Here is a 23,721-nt window from a genome sequence, read left to right as displayed (position 1 = left end):
ATGTGAAAACAGTGACTTTGACACCTAAAAGGAGGTTGAATAATATGAAAAATATATAATATAAAGGTAGTAATTTTCTTAAAAGTAAGTTTTATTATTAGTTTCGAAAAGAAAGAGGAATTTGAACAAAATTATATATTTTTTGGATATATGATCAAAGGACATAAAAGTGCTCGTAATTAAATTCTGAAGAATATAATTTTGCTTTATATATCCTCCTGAGACCCCGCCCATTGACTTGTATCCTCTATAATGGGCCATGTGTTTTCATGAATTTTCCTTGAATTTTTTGAGCCACTCTGTCAAGCTGCACAGGACATTGTGGGCTTTCTAGTGATATGTTATTTGATTGGCTGGCATGCTAGAAACCACTTTTTACACTGCATCCAAAATGGCCGGCATACAAACAAGCACATTTTATAGGAAGTAGAGATGCATGTACAATTTTGCTTTTTAAATGTTTTTTTTTTTTCACTATTATTATTACATACAGTTGAAGTCAGAATTATTAGCCCCTCTTTGTTTTGTTTTTTTCTTATCTTTTTTCAACATTTCTCAAATGTTGTTTGAGCAAAGAAATTTTCACAGTATGTCTGATAATATTTTTTTCTTCTGGACGAAGTTTTATTTGTTTTATTTCACCTAAAATAAAAGCTGTTTTTATTCCAAAAAAAAAAATAAAAACAAAAACATTTTAAGGTCAATATTATTAGCCCCTTTCAGGTATATATATTTTCAATAGTCTACAAAACAAACCATCGTTATACAATAACTTGTCTAATTACCCTAACCAGCTTAGTTAACCTAATTAACCCAGTTAAGCCTTTAAATGTCACTTTAAGCTGTATAGAAGTGCTTGAAAAATATCTAGTCAAATATTATTTACTGTTATCCTAGCAAAAATAAAACAAATCAGTTATTAGAAATGAGTTATTAAAACTATTGTGTTGAAAAAAAAAAACTCTCCAATTAACAGAAATTAGGGATAAAATAAACAGGGGGGGTAATAATTTTGACTTCAACTGTATATTGTTAATTATAGTGTCAGGAACAATAAATTTTGGTTTCTAAGCTGTTAATTTGTTTGTGTTTCAAAATATCATCCTTTTATAAATGTCCACTATGTTGGACACCATGCAGGACCATCTTAATGTAATTATTGACTGCATGTTGTAGGGGGCAGAACTGAAGCAGAGAGGATTCTTTATAAGATAGTTGAGGGAGTCTCTGACTTAGAATCTGACAATCAGACAATTAAAGAATGACAATCAGTTTTAAATCGCTTTTATGTTAAATTTGCTTTGAATAACATCACTTCTTTTTTTGTTTTTGCTTCTTTTTTTTTTAGTTCGGCTCTCTTTCAGACTAAACTGTTTCAGGAATTTCAATACAAAATTTAAAAAAAAAAAATGGCTTTTGTTTTGTTTTTGTTACATTAATATTGGATTAATATCCCTTTACAGCCATATCCTCTACAGTTTTGTTGTCTGAGTTTGGCTCTCGTTTTGAACTAAAATGGTCCTGTGGTCCACTACAGTGGACATGCTGTAAAATTAAAAATAAAAACAAATGTAAAAACTCTAAATTGTAGAATTTTATTAATCCAAAGTATGTAGGAAATCACAGAAAAACTACAGAATGTGTGTGGTTTTATTGTATTGTACTGTATGCAGCAGAAATGTTTGGCCTAATGAATAATTTCTGTTTCATGTCTTTGGTGTTTACAGTGTAGCCTACCTGTTACTCCTCTCAGCGGATGACTGCAGACAATTGTAGAAAATTGTATTGGATTGTATATAAGCTCATGATAGAGCTTTAGATTTAGAACAACAGTGCTATATCCAAAAGTGTTATATTTTGGAAGAAGTGTTTGCCATTATCTGTATGTCTTGCTAAATTTGTTTAGGTGATGCCTCCCTCTGGCGCTCAAATCCTGAAATAGTTTATGACGACATTACACCGCGCCGGAAAAGCTTCATGCCGTGACGTCAGCATCCTGACAGCTCAGTCGCCCACTTGTTCTGTTAAATATTGTGTTTATTTATAAACAGATGTATAATTGTATAAATGTATGATAAGCTTCTGCATGATAAAGTTCATAACACATGACGCGCCATGTCTTTCTTCGTAGATTCAGTGATTATGTTCACTTCTCAGGTAAGTCTCATCTCTCTTTCATTATTAACGTTAAATGCATATCAAGATGAAAAACGCTTACAAAGAAACACATTCAGTGTAAAGGTAAATATCGTTTGACATTTACAAATAATGTAGTGTCTTAATTATGTGCCTGGCTAAAGTCTAATATCACACGGTATGTATATGTAATAAATACAGGTCTTTCTCTGTTACTTTTGGACACTACAATAAAAGTATAATTCGGACTTTCTTCTTTATAATATAATTTCAAGTATTTATTTATTTGTTTATTTTGCTAATTATAAGTAGTGAAATCATACTAGCAGCCAACGACTATTAAAGCACAGCATTGTTCACAGTCAAATAAACAGTGCTAACGCTGTTTGGAAGTCATCCTTACATGTGATTTCAGTCCGAATATCCAAAGTAACATGGTAAACAATATAGAGAGTGTGTCATAAGTTGTTACTGAATAAATGTGCGAATAAAAAAAAACAACTTTACCTCAATGAACACTTATTTGTCTGTCACTTTGCTTCTGCTGTCATGAGTAACTTGGAGATGTCTTCTAGAGAGGATTGTAATATGTTATTAATAAACAGTTATTTTACAGTTGGACATGATCAGTTTCTCTGGATTTGGGATTTATAAATACGTGTTTCAGTAGAACATTTATTTATTTTTTATTCTAAAACTACTAATTGCATTTCTTCCAAATAGTAAACAAACTTGTTGCCATTTAAAGCATAAACAGACAATTGGTTAAAATAACAAAGACTAAAAAGTGGCATGTTTTACATTATTTGTTTAACTTCGAAAGCATTGATGAAGCAATATTTACTGAAATATATATTGAGAGTGTGTCATAAGTTGTTACTGAATAAATGTGAGAATATAAAACCAACTTCTTTAACCTCAATAAACTCTTATTTATCTGTCATTTTGCTTTTGCTGTCATGAGTAACTTGGAGATGTCTTCTAGAGAGGTTAAGGATTGTAAAATGTTATTAATAAAAAGTTATTTTCCAGTTGAAAATGATCAGTTTCTCTGGATTTAGGATTTATAGATATGTGTTTGAGTGAATTATTTGTATTTATTCTAACACTACTGATGACATTTCTTCCAAATAGTAAATAAACATGTTGCCATTTAAAGCATTTAATTCCATTTCTGTTTGGTTATGACTTTAGTCGCATTAAGGTGAACAAAATTTGCTGTTTTAGCTTATGTAGGCCTACAGTTCAAAATATATGTTTAACTGAATAAACAGTTAGTAAACACAAGTACATGTTATTGAACATCATTTATTTTCATCACCAATTATCATAGTAGAACAGTTTCTCAAGCAGTTTGTGATGCATTTTAGAAACAGGAGATGAGCCCCTGATCTAATGCGACACCTGGCTTGAGAAACCCGTTCTTTAAGACTTATTATTTGGGTAGCACATGTATTCTAAATGCCTTCGGCAGAATTAAAATGAGCCATTTTAATCTATATATATGAGCAATATCATACAAGTAGCAGTGTGATATGGCTGTATATCGGCACTGGTAGGAGACGTGCGTTGGCACAAGGCCACAGGCCAAATGCCTTAGTGCCCCCACCAGTGCCGATATACAGCCATATCGCACTGCTATGAGTGTGATATTGCGTTTATACAACAGTTTGACGGCATAATTGTGTATATAAAAACAAAATCAAACATGGAGAGTCTCAAAAACACTTTTGTATGAGGGACTACTTTCTTCCGCGTTGGATTCAAATCATAAGCTGACAGTTAAACAGTTGAGTGTGCATCTTTTAAACTTTAGATCTGTAGTGTCTGCTTTTTGCTGGCTGAATGTGGGTGGAGTAATACACAAAGGGTAAAGAGGCTGTAGGAGTTCTGTTATTGCAGATTATCGCACAGCTATCAGCCAATCAGATTTGAGAACCAGACAGAACTGTTGTATATATATATATATATATATATATATATATATATATATATATATATATATATATATATATATATATATATATATATATGTTATGTAGGATGTTTGGTTTTGATGGTGTAAGAGACACTCCAACTAACATGTTTTATTTATTTTTTCTGTACACAGGTGCTGTTTTTTGGATTTGGGTGGCTGTTTTTCATGCGTCAGTTGTTTAAAGATTATGAGGTATGATGCACAAGATTGCAGATTTGGAGCAGTTTGTTACTTTACAGGTGCAGCGTCAGTGATGTGTCTCTTTTCTTCATCAGGTTCGGCAGTATGTGGTGCAGGTGGTGTTCTCCATCACGTTCGCCTTCTCTTGCACAATGTTTGAGCTCATTATCTTTGAGATCCTTGGTGCATTGAGCAGCTCGTAAGTGTTTTGTGAAAATTTTGGGGGGCTCCATTTATGAGATACGTAGATCAAATATTGACATTCTTTTTGTAAACAGGTCCAGGTATTTCCACTGGAAGCTGAATTTGTATGTAATATTGCTGGTTCTGATATTTGTGGTGCCTTTCTACATTGGCTACTTTGTGGTCAGTAATATACGTTTATGTAAGTATATTTGTCTTTTTATATTCTGTAAGCTTTTCTACTAGTTTGCTCACAGCTTTCTCCTATATATTTCTCATATTTGTTTTCTTCGCTCTTACAGTGCAGAGACAGAGGTTGCTTTTTTCATGTGTGGTCTGGTTTACATTCATGTATTTCTTTTGGAAACTGGGCGATCCTTTTCCTATACTCAGTCCCAAACATGGTAGGCTATTTTTGTTTTTTAATTCAAAACCTTTTAAAACTCTGGTTACTTTTTTGTCTATTTTTTATGCATATATAAATAATACAGATGTTTTTGAGTAACTAAATTGAAATTACACATTATTGCTCCTTTGCTAATTTTGATAGCTAAAGAAATCTCCATGTTAATTTCTGCTTAAATTGCTCTTGGGTGCATTTCTCAAAACCATCGTTAGCCAACTAAGGTCGCAAGTTCCGTCATTACAAACATAGTTTGTTGATTTGCCGTTTCCACAAATCCGTCGCTCCAACAAACATTCGCAAACTACGTCGCAAACTTGAGCACTCGCAACTACTACTCTGAAGCTGTAGTTAGAAACATAGTTCCTGGCTGTGTTCTATTACCACTTATCCCACCTATGCCTTATTCATTTAGAACACTCTAACATTCAAAGTTGGAATTATTAAAAAAAAAAAAAAACATTACGGTCATCTCTCTTAGGTGTAATTTGCTTCCAAATTATTTTTACAGTTCAGTTTTAGCGATCTTCATGTTTACAATTGTGCTCCCTTCGCAGTGCACTTTAAAAACATTGAAGTCATTTTGAACACAGCCTCATGGCGAAAGCTATATGTGACCTATTATTTAAAAGCGGAATTTATGTGACGTCTTCAAAGCTTGTGAAAACAAAAAGCATACGTTAATTATTTTAATTTATAGTAGGTTATTTATTAAATATCTGGACTGTATATGACAATGGCCTGCTGGTTAGAACTCTCTGCAGTGGTTTACATGTGTCAAATTGTAAAAGTAGACTTTTCAAAAAAATAAATAAACAATATATATTCATTATCATAAATATTATTAATATTATTATTATTAAAGTATGTTTTTTATTTCTAATAAATATTACATTTCATTTTATAATAAATAGCCTCGTTATTTATTTATATGATTTATATATGATATTAGAATACGTGTTAGCTTTTGTAAGTGATATGTTTTAGAATTGAATTTATAATGTTCAACTTCTCAATAATACTTGTAAAGGAAACACGGGCTCTATGTGCCATTTACATATACTTCAGTTAATATGGAAAGCGAGTGCATTTTTTTATCAAATCTAATATTGGAGTTTATTTTAAATGTATGTGCGTGTAAAACATATCATTTGCACAAATCAATTATGTTTTTTTTTTTCTAAAGAAGTAGTTACTCCACCCAGTTTAGAGCATCATTATGGGCATTTTACATTATAACTAACGTGGTTCAAGCGATGGATCTGCGACAGAGAAACTACGGGTTTTGGGAAACACTCGTCACTACATCGTTCTTTTCCCAAACGATGCATCATACTATGATAGTCCAGCCGCGAGTTACGTTGTTGTTTGGGAAACACACCCCTGGTCATTTACATTTGCAATTGGACAACTAAACTTCTCATTTAGAATAAAACAGTGGTAATAACCAAGAATCTTACCTATGTTTTAGGCACTTGTGTAAAAATGTGAGATTTTATTTAATAATTACCTGAATTAAATCAACATTCGGTGTACCAGTATTTTGTGTTTAAAACTGCTTTTGCCTACGCTGCATTTTTTTTTTTTTTTAAGTGTGTTAAACAACATTTAATTAAAATAAGAGTGTTTTTATATTTAATTGCAATTGTTGTCATTTTGATGTTTTGATAACTTCTATTGTTCTCAATAATAAGTCACTTTGTTTAACTGTATATGCCAAATGAATAAATGTAAAAAGTAAGAAAAAAGGTTACTAATGGATCATGAGTAAATTGATCTTATTTATTAAATGTATTTTTGATATATTTACCACCAATTATTGAGGCAAGTAGTGTACATTAGTACAGTACAGATATTAATTATAACAATTAATAAATTGTCCAGCAGTCTAATATGTAGACGTGCATCTCTTTCTTGTGTTTTCAGGTATTCTGTCCATTGAGCAACTGATCAGTCGCGTGGGGGTCATTGGGGTCACTCTAATGGCTTTACTGTCCGGTTTTGGTGCTGTGAACTGTCCGTACACATACATGTCATATTTCCTAAGGTAACTTTGCTTTACACTTTAAAGGGTTAGTTCACCCCAAAATTATATACAGTTGAAGTCAGAATTATTAGCCCCCCTGTTTATTTTTTCTCCAATTTCTGTTAAACGGAGAGAAGATTTTTTTTTTCAACATTTCTAAACATAATAGTTTTAATAACTCATTTCTAATAACTGATTTATTTGATCTTTGTCTTGATAAAAGTAAATAACATTTGACTAGATATTTTTCAAGACACTTCTATAAAGCTTAAAGTGACATTTAAAGGCTTAACTTGGTTAATTAGGTTAACTAGGCAGGTTAGGGTAATTAGGCAAGTCATTGTATAGCAATGGTTTATTCTGTAGACTATTAAAAAAAAAATAGCTTAAAGGGGCTAATATTTTTTACCTTAAAATTGTGTTTAAAAAATTAAAAACTGCTATTATTCTAGCTGAAATAAAACAAATAAGACTTTCCCCAGACGAAAAAATATTATCAGACATACTGTGAAAACTTCCTTGCTGTTAAACATCATTTGGTAAATATTTAAAAAAGAACTTTAACTTTATATTTCTGTTATAAATTTATCACCCTCGTGTCGTTCATAGACTTTTGTTTATTTTCAGAAAACTAAGACATTTAGGGCCCTATCATACACGCGGCGCAAGGCATGACGCAAATGTTGTTTGCTAGTTTAAGCTTGACCCAAGTTTTGTTTTGACATATTGCACCACGCTGTTTAAATAACAAATACATTTGCATTCATATGTGCGCCCATAGGCGTTACGGTCTAAAAAAGAAGCTGTGTTAAGGTGCATTGCTGGCGCGTTGCTATTTTGAGGATTTGATTTTGATTTTTGACTCTTTAATAAATGAATCAATAGTTTTAAACACTGTGCACATTCAGATTTAGGTCTTAGCTTGATATTTCACTACACTTCGAGTTGTGTTACACACCACATGGAAGGTCATTTTTAAAACCCATAATAGATACTCTTTAAACTATCTATGTGAGTATTCAGAAACCCTTGTTAATAGCTACACTGGTTGTTATTTAGCGAACTGCAGTCAGATTTATATATTGCTCACACATGCTCATGCATGTGGATTATATAGATCTGGCTTTGTGAGATTATAGCTTGACTTATTTCCTTTTCTTCTTGACACAATGAAGTTGTAGTTCAGAATATTACTATCTGTGGTATGTAACATTTATATTTATTTTATAAACATACAACTCAGTCTACTGGCTTTCTTAGACAACCTTGAAAGTCAAAGAAGGTCTTGTTTTTTAGGTTTAATTACCATAGCTATATACACTAGAAATCACATACAGAACATGCGTCAATAGCCCTCCAACATTTGTACAGTACTCCCAGGACTAACGTCATTCAACCGCACTAGTCAAGACAGTGTGCCAGATGTGTAGATGCTGGACTTTAGCGTTTTGTACGGGTGTAGTAACAAGCAAACAAAGAAAACGAAGTATAAATTCAAAACATTTCAAAGGTAATATTTAGTTTTTGTTATGTAATGAACACTTGTGCTAAACAAGTAACATTATTGATGATAACACAGTCACTTTCTGCATTCACCATAAGGGAAAGTAGCACCATCTTCTAGGCTTATGCTTGTTTTGTTGAATAAAAAAAAAGAAATATGACATTTGTAGTCCTGACCTGGGGAGAGTATGTTTTATTTTTTTGTATGCTAGAAGAAATGAATGTGCTTTGTTTACTCAGGAATGTGACAGACAGTGATATCTTGGCTCTTGAGAGAAGACTCCTACAAACTATGGATATGATTGTCAGTAAAAAGAAAAGGTAAGTAATATAATGCTGTGTTCACATCAGACATGGCAAGCACAGATAAATCGCGCTGCTTGTGCATAAATAAATGCTTGAACATTTTGAGTTTACTTGCTTCATTCGCGCATCATATCCACTTCATTCGCGCCTCAAATTCACTTCACAACAGACGTGGATTCGCATGATGGGCAGGGCTTCTGTGCTCTGGAGACAGAGTCATAGCAATGACTCTAGCTTCATTGCTAACTTTTATTGAGAGAATGGATGCGTTTATGTGCTTTATGGTGGCTAAAAAAACAGCGTTGATTTGTTTGGAGTCATGTCTGAGTCCACTAGATCCTTTCAGAGGTGCACCCAGCTCTATAAGTTCATAAACTCCTTCAGAAACTTCACCTGGATGATGAAAGATTTCAGCGGTGCTTCTGACTTAGCCGAGCCCAGTTTGATGAAATGTTGTTGGTGTCGGCAGGGGGATTTTTTCCCTGGGACACCAACAAGAGGTGCTACATCATAATCACGCCCTCGCAAGAGCAAGCTCCTGATTGGTTAATGTGGCAAGAATGTTTGCTGAAGTTCAGATTTCTAAACTCGACCGAAATATACGATGCGCACGTTAATTGCCTCAATTGCGCAAAATGCTCAACATACACCACTTCATTTGCACAAATAGCATCATTTGCGCCGTCTCATTTGAGTGTATCGCACCGCAGGTTGTCTGTTTGTGTCTTTGCATTGTCTTAACATGTAATTTATGGTCAAAATTATTAGCCCCTTTAAGCTATGTTTTTTTCGATTATCCACAGAAAAAACTATCGTTATACAATAACTTGCCTAATTACCCTATCCTGCCTAGTTAACCTAATTAACCTAGTTAAGCCTTTAAATGTCAGTGATATATATACCAGGTCTGTATTTGTTTTTTGTTTTAAGATTTATCAATGTTTTGTTCTTATTATTATGTTGTCATTATTTTTTTTAAATTATGTTTTTATTTAGTATTAATGTTGTGTACAATGATTGGTTATATATAGGTATAATACTTTATTCTTCATATATTTAGAATTCATGCATTTACTGTCTTACAAATGTGTTATATTACATTGTTCAATGTGCCTTTTAAGGATTGCCATGACAAGAAGGCAGATGTACCAGCGAGGAGAAGAGCAGAATAAACAGACAGGATTCTGGGGGATGATCAAGAGTGTGACCTCTTCACCATCAGGCAGTGAGAGTATCCTTAATCAGCCACTTAAAATAAGGCTGCAGGCTAATAGCACGGATCCTGAATTAGTAAAGCAAGCCCTCTTCAGCCTCATTTAATAGCTGGAGAGTTACTGAGATCACATTTCACCACTACTGTGCCCTAAGTGTCTTAGCAAAGCCTGTATATCAGGACAATTAAAGCCATGATGTGCTTGCAGCAAAGTTCCTTTTCGTTTCTTGTTTGTGGTAAAAATCAATTGGAAATGCCTGAGCAGTGTTTCACTGTTAGTAAACATCATGACGCCAAAGGTTTTTACCAACCAGGCTGAAACAAAGTACTTTTGTAATTTATTAACCCTTTGTTGTGTACGAGCACACTGATGTGATAAGCATTGGCTGGTTCCTGAAGTGTGCAATCTTACCAGAACGTTCATTGTGCCACATGATCAGCTGTTAAATTCAAATCTGTTCTCTCGCAAGTGTGTGCAGCATTTGTCGTAAACCAAATTGTATCAGTGTTTTCATAAGAATAACATTTATTTGAGGTTTTAGACATTTCAATACACATGTACTTGTAACACTTAATATTCATGGTTTGTAAAATACACACTGATGTCTCTGGAGATGGCAATAATAATTATTTCTAAGTATGATTGAACGATGTGCTGTATTAACTTAAGATGCACACTGTTTAGAATATTAGAACATTTAAACAGCCACATACCTTCATGTTTTTCAGCAGATGTCGATGAATTAACATGTTGTAAATCCAGCAGCTCTAATTTCTCCACTGCTGCACAGACTAAAACCTTGTTCAGATTTTCATTTATTTTACATATGGGTTCATGTGGATTTCTATACAACAAATGGGCATCAGAATTTGAAGATTTAATTGTTTCTTCTTGTGTAATGTGACATACAGCACAACAACTGATGCCACTTCACAACATCATCACCAACATTCTACATGTTGTAGAATTCATGCAATGACTTGTCAAGATTTTATCTAGCCGGACATGGTATAATCTGACTTGATGACAATAAAAATAGTGTTTTGCAGAATAAGCTGAATACTTTTTAAAATTGGCTTCTGATTAAACACTGTAGTCTGAGTCGTATTTTTATAGCTTTGTGTTATGCTGCTCATTGTTTCTGAGGCCGAGAGCACTCATGTTTTGTGGCTGCGGTTCATTGGCTCAGTGTTTGGATCCTCTGAAGATTGCTTCTTAACTCTGGCACTGTAGATCTGTCTCTGATCCAGCAGGAAGTGGATGCTCTGGAGGAACTCAGCAGACAGCTTTTCTTGGAGACTGTAGATCTGCAGGCAACCAAGGTATTTACTGAATATAACAGAACATCACAGGTGTATTACTGTATATAGGGGTCATCTGGAGTTATCAAGCTGCTTAAAACATGGTCATTTCATTAAATAGATAAATACACGTGTACATGCATATAGTTTAAGACAAAAATTGTCTATTTATTTCTCAGTGAAAATTTTAACAAAACAGATTTATTAAACAACTATATTTATTAAAATGATGTTTTGGTTACAGAACGTGTTTATAAATGGAAAGATAAATCATTACATAATAAAAAAATACTTACAAAATGTAATTTTTTTTCTCTTTATTTTTTCTTCTTTTTAAATGTTTTATTAAATATTAAATGTTAGTATTTTGTTAGATTAGCAGCAGAATTGGCTTCAGTGTTGACTAATCAGATCTGTAGACCATTTTGACAGATGTAAACAATAACAATGGTCCCAAAGTATTTCCTGTTTTATTTTTTAATTATCATAGCTTTAGAGAATCCTGAAAGCTACACATATTTGTAAATAATGTTATGACAGTGGTTTAAACGTTATGATTGGATTGACTTTTGTTACAGCTATGAAATAGTTTGACAACAAGCTGAAAATGTTCATGGGCCGATGACATCATCACATTGAAATGGTCTATATGCACAAATATAATATTGTATATTATACAACAGTTCTGTCTGGTTCTCAAATCTGATTGGCTGATAGCTGTGATATATTTAAGTAATATCAGCACCCGTACAGCCTCTTTACCCTTTGTGTATTACTCCGCCCACATACATCCAGCTAAAAGCAGACACTACAGATCTAAAGTTTAAAAGATGCTTGCTCAACTGTTTAACTGTCAGCTTATGATTTGAATCCAACGCGGAAGAAAGTAGTTCCTCATACAAAAGGGTTTTTGAGACTCTCCATGTTTGATTTAGTTTTTATATACACAATTATGCCGTCAAACTGTTGTATAAATGCAATATCACACTCATAGCAGTGCGATATGGCTGTATATCGGCACTGGTGAGGGCACTAAGACACTCGGTCTGCGGCCTTGTGCCAACGCATGCTCCCACCAGTGCCGATATACAGCCATATCGCACTGCTACGAGTGTGATATTGCTCATGTATCATATACAAAATATTAATTTGAAAAAGATGTTTGCGCGGGGTGTACTCATGTACGCTGAGCCCTGTATGTATTTTTTATTCCAGCCAAATAAAAATAATTCATACTTATTACAATGTAAAAAAGACAATAGGAAATAACCGAAATAATAGCCTCTTTCACACAGTGATACCGGTAAATATCCGGAAAATTTACGGAACGACTTTACCGGTATTTACAAAAAAAGTGCTGTTCACACAGGTGAGGACGTTCCGGAATTTTTCCGGAAAAGAGCATTCACACATCCATTCCAAAATACCGGTAAATTCTGACATCATTAACCACAAATGAGTTTAAACGGCTGCGCTTGTATTTGTAAACATTTGACTAAATTACAAACTCTGTGGATGATCAATATTGTGAACAACTTTCGCAGGATCACTTTCGCATGTCAAGATGTTCATAATATGTGTGTGTGCTGGCGCTCACAGGCTGTTTCACAGGCACATGCAAAGCTTGAAGGTAAACAAACAACGGCTTATCATAAGCATCTTATCGATGATTATTTACACAGTTGGCATTAAGAAGAACATATAAACGTTACCTGACTAACTTCTAGCAGCTAAATGTGTCTGGAAAAAAATATTCAAAGGCTTTTATTCTCATAAACCGCGCGGACGTGAATGCGTTTGACTGTTCTGATTGGCTAAAGCAGACGTCTCACGTCAGCACGTTCTAGACGTGCACACACTCTTTCGGCAATCTTCCTTCTGCATTCACACAGCACAGCATTCCGGCAAATTGCCGGTAATGTTACAACTTTTCTTTCCGGAAAATAGCCAGAACGAATTTACCGGTATTTTCAAAAAGGACCTGTCCACACATACAACCTTTCCGGAAAATTGCCGGTAATTTTCCGGAAAGGTCTGTATGTGTGAAAGGGGCTAATGTCTTTGCTCCGTTAAATATAATTTGGGAAGTATTTGAAAAAGAATTCAAATTTCAAAGTAAGGCTATTTATTTTGTCTTCAACTGTTCAAATAAATATTTTAATAAAAAAAAAATCTTATGTTGTTGCATTCTCAGGAGCGGATAGAATACTCAAAAACATTTCAAGGGAAATACTTCAACTTCTTAGGGTATTTCTTCTCCATCTACTGTGTGTGGAAAATATTCATGGTGAGTGTCAATATTTTTGGCATACACTTGAACATTATAAGAATGCCCTTTAATTGGTTTGTTTTTAATAGGCCACTATAAACATAGTGTTTGACCGCGTGGGGAAGACTGACCCGGTGACGAGGGGAATCGAGATCACCGTCAACTATCTTGGAATTCAGTTTGATGTATGCATAAGTATATTTGGCTGAATATTTTAAGCCTTTGCATATTAAATTATATTGCATGCATATAATACATTGTTAGTTCTGATTTATTGTTTTTCTTTCTTTTTTATATTGGTTCACATTTTTACAAAATAAATATTTGTATATTATTATTATTATTAGGTCATATTAACAATAATTATTAATAACAAAGCTGGATTAATAAATTAAAAGTAGTAACATCTACAATGTAAAATGGGCTTCTCAAAGCAATAATAATTAAACTAGTAAAATGTTACTAACAAATCACAGTTTTTTGCTGTCATTTAAATCAGACTAAAGCACAATTTGAAAATAACAAATAAGCAGACCAATTTTGTTCCGTTTTGATTAATTAGACAACAATTATGAAGTCTATGGGTCTGTTCCTCATACGTACGTGGATTACTCAATTATCTGGATTTGGTTATTGACGATTTGACATGATCCAGGATTGTTTCGTTCTTCACAACTCATCCGGTCTGGTAGGGCAAACCTACTTGGGAGCAGGCTTATTTCATGTAAACTGGATTAGATCGGATCATTTCAAGCAAAGGTAATACTGAAGGTATAAAACGATTACAGTAGTTACCTATCGATTATATACACTTAGGAAAATAGTAAAATGGTTTCAATAGTAAAAGTTGTCAAGTAACACCAAAACACATTTTTTTTGAGCTGTTGACATATGAGCTGTTGAGTCATATATGTGTCCCATGCTGCTAAAACACTATTAGGACACATATATTTCACAAAAAAGTGAAAATTGGTTGTTTTTGCATTATTTTGAGCAAATTCGTTCTTTTGGTTTGAAACTAATTTTTGAAGCTTTGTCACAGTGATTAGATATTTGTGTGTATTCCAGCATGTAGACTGGCTGTCTGTACTTGCGAGTGCATCGTGACGTCTCTGAGTGTGCAGCATTAATTCATGAGAAAGACTTTGTTCTAACCAATCACTCTATGGTGTATGCTCTGCAACTTCATTAATATGCACGATAGCTTCAATGAAGCTGTTACAGTCTTCAGACGGCAGAGCGACACCACATTGTGTTGCCAAAACAAGTTGAAGAACAAGAATTTGGAGACATGGATCGTCAGTGTTGCATTTATTAATGTGCTGCAACAAAGGTTTCGTTTTCCTTTCCCCGCTATGAGAGCGCAGCTGGACTCACGTGTACAGTGCATGCAACATGCGGCAAAAGTACGTTTGTAAGGAACATTGTTTACCTGATAGCTTTTTGCATCTAGAAATGGTAAAATCCGGATTTGTCGCTCGTCTCCTTTTAAAAAAGACGCGGTTCCAGTTTGAGTTGATTGTCCTGTCTCTAGAGATTTGGTAATTGTGGGATCAGTGCCCTTTGTTTGTTCATTCAGATGGCAAAGTTAGTTTGTATCGTCAGCAGTACTCTTTCAGTTTTTAAAGACATACCTTAGTCAAAATGATGTAGTTACTAAATTTACAGTATGTTAATATCACTGCAATATTATGGTACAATATATCATAGACTGAAAAATCCATTTTAAATGCTTTTGCAGTGATTTATTTGCTGTATTATTTTATTTGAAACATACAAAATATCACTTTGGAACAATTTAACGATCTGAATAAAATATTACTTTTTAAATATAAAGGTTACTGCAACAAAATGTTTGAACAATAGTGTATTTTATATGTTTCAATGACTAAAGTTGCATACATTAAACCTTTATTCATTTATTATTGTCTCTTGATCTTATCAATTACTTTACTTTATTACGATTTTTCTTCTATTGACCAATTCATAAAACTGCAGACACATTAAAACTAAAGTGTTGCATTGTCTCAGCAGTATGTTGTGTATATGTATATTTTAGTGTGTGTGTGTGTGTGTGTGTGTGTGTGTGTGTGTGTGTGTGTGTGTGTGTGTGTGTGTGTGTGTGTGTGTGTGTGTGTGTGTGTGTGTGTGTGTGTGTGTGTGTGCGTGCGTGCGTGCGTGTGTGTGTGTGTGAGAGATTGTTTTTTTTTTTTTAATTTTTATTAAGATTAAATTTTTTATTTTACTTTAAATTATTACATTTATTAGTCCTCATTCACAAATATACTGTACATAATAGCAGTTATGTCTCCACACAGTTATTGTTATTAGACTTTACTCTCCTGACGATGGTTGTGTATGTGTGCTTTGTCAGCTGACATTTACTGCTTTAGTTGGCAGTTAATTGTTCCCCAGCCTGTTAAATGACTGTTTAATCTTTCCCCTGGAGGAGGTAATGATTCAGCCTCTTAAACGTGTAATCTGGGTCCGGCTTCTCTCTGATAAGCCCAAATGCTGCTCATCCTTTCTTTTTTCTAATGGATAAAGCCTCTTAATTTATGAGCAGAAGAACTTAAAGCTCTGTTTTCCCTACAGGTCAAGTTCTGGTCTCAGCACATTTCCTTTATTCTGGTGGGAATCATTATAGTCACATCCATACGAGGCCTTTTAATCACACTCACCAAGGTAATAATGCGTTTTTACCTTCATTCTATCTTATCACTTAAGGGGAAATTATTATATGTTACGTGTGTGTTAGTGTGTGTTGGTTCAGATAGGGAAGATTATTTCCTTGAGCAGCTAAACTCATATATATAAAAAAAAAAAAAAAGAGTTGTGGTTGATATCTTTGCGCATGTTTTGTTTTGTTGACAGTTTTTCTACGCCATCTCCAGCAGCAAGTCCTCCAATGTTATTGTGCTCGTCTTGGCTCAGATCATGGTAAGATGTGAAAGAAAGAAAAAAAAATCATATATTAAAATTATTTATATATATATATATTAGGGATGTAACGGTATCAGAATTTCACGGTACGGTAATACCTCGGTATCAATGTCACGGTACGGTATTTATTGAATCATTTACAGGAAAAAACAAAACTTATGAAAATACTCCAAAAAAGTGCCAAAAGTGTCAATGACATACAAATTAGCCATCTATCTGTAAGCTTTGAAACAGGAACTTCAATTTTAATAACAAAAAAAATATTAAACCATATAAAAAAAAAATTTAAGTTTTTAATTTAGTATTGTTGAAAACTCATCACATTCAACATTTAATCACTCACTCACTTAGATAGAGATGGGTTTAAAGGAAAATTATCATATTAATATAATCTGGTAAAAGCTGGTATCTCTGGGCATTTACAATGTCCCCTGCAACAGAAAAAAAAACCTCTCATTTGGTACTGAGGTTTCTGGGACAAGAGAGATATGACTTATATGACTTATTTCTTGAGCGCCGAAAACGGAGCGTTTCGAAAACGCTGGAGAGGCCGTTTTCATTCTGAAACTCTGCTGCTCCGTCTCAGTGTGGATGGGGAAAGACGGAGACATCTGAAAACGGAGGCAGGGCTGCAAACGTTCGCCTATCTGATTGGGGCTTTTCCTCAATATTAAGTAGCCCACACACAGTTCAGTCTCGCATCCTCTTCTTGTAAGTTAAGACTTCCCAAGTTTGATCAAGGCTGCAGTCTCCCCCTTCTCAGTTTGATATGGAAAACATACCGAGGACACGCGTAAATCTTCAAAGGGAACAGTGTACTTTATAACTTCATTCACATCACCTTGGCTACGTTGTTTCACTTTCTCAACAATAAAATGTAAACATGATTTAAGGAACTGCCTATTTTCTTTTTAATATTAGCAACTTAACAGACAGCAGAAATGTTGAGGCGCCGTGCTGCATATATGAGCGTCATCTTCACTGTGTGCATATTTATAACAAAACGGAGCCGATAACAACTGCCTCCTTTCAATTTCAGTGAAAATACGAAACGCACCCTCTCTTTTGCTAAATATCAGTTTTAATAATCGACAATTATAAAAGTATAACATACAATAAGTTTATACATTGTAGGAAATAAAGGCAAGCGATCAGTCAATGTACCTGGATTAATCATTAACTTATCTTTGCGCTTAACCAAAACATGTTACCCGTGAACAAGTAACTTAATAGATTCCAATGACCAAAGTCAGGGAATTGGCCTATGTCGTTAGATAAAGACAACAACATGAATGAAATATCACGTTTAGCAAATATAGTGAGATTAGATCCAGCGGGAGATGCGTGATGAGCAGTCCGACAAGCAGAGCTCTCATCTCATGCTGGAGCGCTTGCCCGAGAGTGTCTGTGGTCACGTGATGTGCGTTTTCAGCGTTTTGGTGTGGACGGAGAGCTGTTCAGAAACGCTGGGTAAAACGCGAGTGTGGACGCGGATCATTTTCATTCTACAACGCCGTTTTAAAACTAAAACGCACTCTTGTAAAAGGGGCCTTAGAGTTTTACAGCTCTTTTTGATCCCCGCTTCTTGCAGCACACTCCATTTCCGCATTACTGGATCTGTAGCGACAACAGACCGCAAGGGATGATGGGGATTGTAGTTTTCGCTACCTCCCGTTCGCTTCATTCGCCTGAGCAAATTTTCTCAGAAGACCTATAGTTTTACCGAGTCATGCGACTTCGGTAATATCGAAAAAAATTAATATTGCGGTATGACGGTATTTACAATACCGTTACATCCCTAATATATATATATATATATATATATATATATATATATATATATATATATATATATATATATATAAATTAGCAATATTACTCGAGTAGCAGTGTAATATGGCTGTATATCGGTACTGGTGGGAGGCATTCGTTGGCCCGAGGACACAAGCCGAGTGACTTAGTGTCCCACCAGTGACGATATACAGCCATATCTCACTGCTTTGAGTGTGATATTTTGTCTATACAACAGTTCGACAGCTTAATCGTCTATATGAAAAAAAAGGATATCAAACATGGAGACTTAAAACCCTCTTTTGAGAGGAACTACTTTCTTCTTCACGCACATCTGCAGCTGACATCAGAACAGCAGAAGCCATTACTACTTCACCAACATCACTTGAGAGCTAGTATTTGAATGATTCTCTAGCATAATGTCTAAAATGATGACAAAACAGGTGATTTTGCTGACATTAAGATTATAAGACTGAACGGCATGAAATCTAGTCTACAGAGATTTCCCAGTATTTATGTTGCAATCGGTATTTCACAGTAATTAATCTAGAAAAAGCCAAAGCAAAGCAAACACTACCAGATTACTATGATATCAATACAACACTACAAAATACAAAAGAGAAAGATTGAATAGAACGTCACTTACCTGTTATGTAATGATTTGTTCAGCTGTAGTTTGAAATGTACACTGAAGAAATGCTGTTTTTCGCCCCTAAGGACTTATTATGCAGTCCTTGTCACCATCTTGTGGCGGAACTTCAACCGTCTTTGCTCTGCTCAGTATGGCATGCTGGCCGCCAATGCGCTGGATCTCTGAAAATAGGATTATTTAAAATAGGCACTTTCCCTTATAAGTAAACTGCATAGTTGTAATCTAAACAACAACGTTCTCGCATAAAAAAGCCTCTAATGTACACTATGTTGTCCAACGTCTGCAATATTTGTCAAACTGCAGTCCTCTGCATGCCACTCCTGTGGGCAGAGTAATACACAAGTGTAAGAAAGCTGTATGAGTGCTGATATTACTTTAATATCTAATAGTTATAAATCAGATTCGTGAACCAGACAGAACTGTTGTTTGTGTGTGTGTGTGTGTGTGTGTGTATATATATTACAGCAGTAATATTCAGAAAGTCTTCATATACACTTTCTGTTTATTTGTTACGTTTAGTTATTAAAAAAAAATAATAATTGTATTTTTGTTTTTTTATCAGCAAGGGCTTATTAAATTGATCAAAAGTGAGACAAAGGGTTTGCACTTTGCAAATATTTTGCTGTTTAAAATATGTCACAAAATATTTTGGCGAAATATTAACCAATATAGCAACTTTAAGCAGAAAATCATCAAAACATTGAATGTTGCTGAATGTGGCATTGAATGTTGCTGAAAATTGAACTTTGTCATCATCACAGTAAAAAAAAAAAATAATGTATTTCAGTTTATATTTGAGTTATAATATGCTGATAACATTGTACAATTATAAAAATTGTAATATACAATTTTAAGTTTTATTAAAAAATAACTTTTTATGCAAAACAGTTTAGCTTTTTATCGGATAAAGAACCTTATATGATAACTTCATCACACAATGATTACAATTCATTTATTTAGTTCATTTTTATTATTTATTTATTTATTTTTGTTATTAGTCTTCTTATCTGTTTAGTATGTTTTAAATAAATTACATTTTTGTTATTTATTTGTGTTTATTTTTTTATTTACTTACTATGCTTATTAATATATTTGTTTGTTAGTTTGTTTGTTTGTTTTCAAGTTCAAATGTCATGTAATAATCCTCCTCAGTACTCTAGGTTTGTCCAATATCTGCCCTATTATGAGTTAATGTGCATTAGAAATTACTTAAATTTTTAATATGAAAATAAGATCAAATTGTGGGTTAACTAATGTTAATTTGTAATTCGGCAAAACTTATTATTATTATTATTATTATATATATATATATATTAAAATATATTTTAAAAAATACTTTGAATGATCATGTTAAATTGTTAAATTTTAATGGAATAAAAACTTCTCGCTGACCAATGTTTTAGATCCAGTTGTTTAAAAGGTAGTGCCAAAAGTGTCCAATTTATAACAATTATTGTGTATCGTATGGCTTCATCATGATCCTTAAATCTTTATCCTTAAATTGTTACTAAAATGTCTTACAAAGGTCTTTTACATAACATGAATCTTTATAAATATGTGCGTTGTGTTTGTAGGGCATGTATTTTGTGTCGTCTGTTCTGCTGATGCGGATGAGCATGCCGCTGGAGTACCGCAGTATTGTGTCAGAGGTGTTGGGTGAACTGCAGTTTAACTTCTACCACCGCTGGTTCGACGTGATCTTTTTGGTCAGCGCTCTCTCCAGCATCCTCTTCCTCTACCTGGCACATAAACAGGCACCCGAGAAGCACATGGCCCTGTGACATCGCCAGTGACCTCAGAGGGACTCTTTCAGGTGGCTTTATGTTTTCGAAGGACTTTTATGCTGTTTGTCCTGCAGTAAGCGTTTTGTGGGTTTTTATTTCCTGAATCAGGAGAGACCCAGAGACTGTGTTTATTTGAGTCTGGGTTCATTGGCGGTGATGCATTTCTATGTCATTTGAGTAGACTATTGTTCAAACATTTGGGATTGGTAATATTATTGTTATTGTAATGTTCATTTTTTATGATTTCTGGTCACCAAGTCTGCATTTATTTGGTAATGAATACTGTAAAAATTGTAAAATTGTTATTATTATTAGTTTTTATTACAAATTAAAAATAAGCAATATTATTTAACAATAATTAAATAACAATATTTTATTGTATTTTATTTTTGTCATTAAAGGCAGAGTTGTATTTTCAGAACTATTACTTTAGTGACAGGACTCTTCAGAAATCATTATAATATTCTAATTTAATTTTCATGAAGCATATAATAACCAACAACAACAATAATAATACTTATTATAATTATTAGTATTATTATTATTATTATTATAATTATTTTTGTTATAAGTATTATTACTTTAGTAATAACAACTAAAATAGTAATTATATAAATAATAATATAAATATTAATAATAATAATTATAGCAATAATAGTAGAAGTGAAAATGATATTACATATTACTATAATAATAATAATAATATTATATAAAATATTATTATTAAATAAATATATAATAATAATAATAATAATAATAATAATAATAATAATAATGTTATAAGTATTATTATTTTAGCAATAACAACAACAACAACAATAATAATAATAATAATAATAAGAAGAAGAAGAAGAAGAATAGCAACAATAAAAGTAGTTTCATTATTATTATTAATATTATTAATAACAATAATAATAAAATTAATGCGTGACATTGTAATACTGATATTAAAATGATAATATAATAATAATAATAGTAATAATAATTATTATTATTATTATTATTATTTTTATTATTATTTTAACATAACTGCTGTTATTATTATTATTATTGCAGTAATAATACTTATTATTATTATCATTATCATTATTATTATTATTATTATATTGTTATTATAATTTTTATTATTACAGTAATGATATTATATTATTATTATTATTAATATTATTATTATTTTAACATTATTGCTGTTATTATTATTATTATTATTATTATAACAGCATCAATACTTTTTATTACTATTATTATTATATTGTTATTATTTTTTATATCATCATCATCATCATGAGTTTCGAAAACCATTGGGCTGCGTATTATTATTATTATTTTTTTTTTATTATTATTATTTTGTTCATTTTTTATTTTATAGTGGAATCTAATAAATTACTATTGAAAAAATAGCAAAAATGGATTTCATTTTATTCATCAGGCACACATTTAATAGTTAAAAAATAAAAGAAAACGGGTTAAAAAGGAAAGAAAAAATATATATAATAGTTTATTTTTTCATTTATTATTTACATCAAAATATCCTAAAAAAATGTCCACCATTTTTTGCACCAAACGGAAGCAGGAAACGAAATTGATAATTGTGAGAGTAATTATTAATGATTAAGTAATTAATCTTAATCATTATATTATAATGGTTTCTGAAGTATGTGAAAATTGGTAGAAATTCAGCTTTGAATTGCAAGAGTAAATTACAATAAAAAAGATGTAAAAATCGAATCTAATTTTAAATGTAAATAATATTTGTACTGTTAGGTTTTTTTTTTTTTTTTTTTTTTACTGTATTTTGATTAAATAAATACAGCCTTGGTGAGAAAAGACTTCTTTAAAACAATTAAATGATAAATGACATAAAATATCACATCACTATTTTATATAGATATAAATCCCCATCCCAAACTTGACTATAAGCGTATATAAATGGAAGGGACAAAGTTATATGAAAATTGGGTGTAATTTTTTCTCATTGAGATTCTTTTTTTTTTTTTTTTATAAAATAAATAAATAAATAAATAAGTCCTATAAGTGTTCTGTTTTTTACCATAGCAGGTGAACAAATGAGCGCTTTTGACTAGTTTGTTTATCTGCAAGTTCAGTTCCTGCTGAGGTGTCTTTTATCATGAATAGACATCAGATACAGTATAAATTTATCTTCACAATGTTACGGCGGACTGTTGGACTCCTGTTAATCGTTACTATCATTCCACATCTCGTCAAGGTCTCTTCAAGAACTGTAATGATTCACATGTTAATACTGTTTTTCAGATAGTGAAAGTCATAATTATATGCTGAAATCACATAAACAATAGGTTAATATGACTTTGGGGGTGTGTTATTCCTTTGTATTTGTGTGATGGATCTGTGCTTTTTTTGTAACTGTAACTCTATTTATATATATTTATGTATGTGTATATATATATATATGTATGTGTGTGTGTGTGTGTGTGTGTGTGTATATATATATATATATATATATATATATATATATATATATATATATATATTTCAGCCTAGTCATCACTACTAGTATTTTATAAACACAAGTATGTATTTTAATTGGGACAATAACCGGTTTCAAGGTATACCCCGGTTTGAAAAAGTCCAGGTTTTAAAACCGCCAAAGTTTTCTGTTATACCGTTCCTAAGGTATATATGTTTTGTCTGGGTTTTTTATTTTTTTTTATTTAATTTTTCATAGCAACAGTACATCGAGCAGAAATGGACAACCCAGGCTCATTCTGGAAACGTAGCCCCGCGGACGTTTTTGGAGATCGCAAAATACGTCCCGGGAGGTACGTATTTGTGCAGTTTTTGTTTTCGTAAATCAGAATTTGTTTTCGCGATGTGCACGGGCGCCCACCTTTCACACCCGCACTGTATAGGAATCTGGCGGTATGATAACCTTGGAAAAAAAAATATCATGGTTTCACGGTATTGTGAAAAGAGTTTTTCTAATTAAAAAGTGAAAATGATTTTGCATATTGAACTATCGTTTTAAAATGTTCTTAGCAGTTTGTTAATGTTTATAATATTATTAATAGTG

The 23,721-nt window shown here is 32.6% G+C and overlaps 1 protein-coding gene and 1 long non-coding RNA gene across 3 annotated transcripts in view; one reads left to right on the top strand and one right to left on the bottom strand.

The window, feature by feature from the left end:
* Positions 1-23,721, bottom strand: part of LOC147842240 (uncharacterized) — a 1,176,585-nt gene that overhangs the window by 745,911 nt on the left and 406,953 nt on the right. The window lies entirely within an intron of this gene.
* Positions 1,964-23,662, top strand: gphra (golgi pH regulator A). Of its 2 annotated transcripts, XM_087267457.1 has the most exons (15): positions 1,964-2,157; positions 4,247-4,306; positions 4,390-4,493; positions 4,573-4,679; positions 4,780-4,881; positions 6,807-6,927; positions 8,650-8,730; positions 9,837-9,946; positions 11,163-11,251; positions 13,425-13,517; positions 13,589-13,684; positions 16,095-16,184; positions 16,374-16,439; positions 20,460-20,698; positions 23,377-23,662. In XM_087267457.1, the coding sequence occupies exons 1-14, from the start codon at positions 2,116-2,118 to the stop codon at positions 20,664-20,666; spliced, it is 1,368 nt and encodes a 455-aa protein (XP_087123583.1). In that variant the 5' UTR covers positions 1,964-2,115; the 3' UTR covers positions 20,667-20,698; positions 23,377-23,662. The 2 variants fall into 2 exon arrangements, with proteins under 2 accessions (XP_087123583.1, XP_087123582.1); XM_087267456.1 differs by lacking the exon at positions 23,377-23,662 and having other exon boundaries at positions 20,460-22,997.

The sequence above is a fragment of the Danio rerio genome, chromosome 9, assembly GCF_052040795.2.
Source record: "Danio rerio strain M-AB ecotype USA chromosome 9, GRCz13ab, whole genome shotgun sequence".
NCBI classification, from domain to species: domain Eukaryota; kingdom Metazoa; phylum Chordata; class Actinopteri; order Cypriniformes; family Danionidae; genus Danio; species Danio rerio.
The sequence above is the reverse complement of the archived record's forward strand: the minus strand, read 5'-3'. Positions and strand labels throughout refer to the sequence as shown.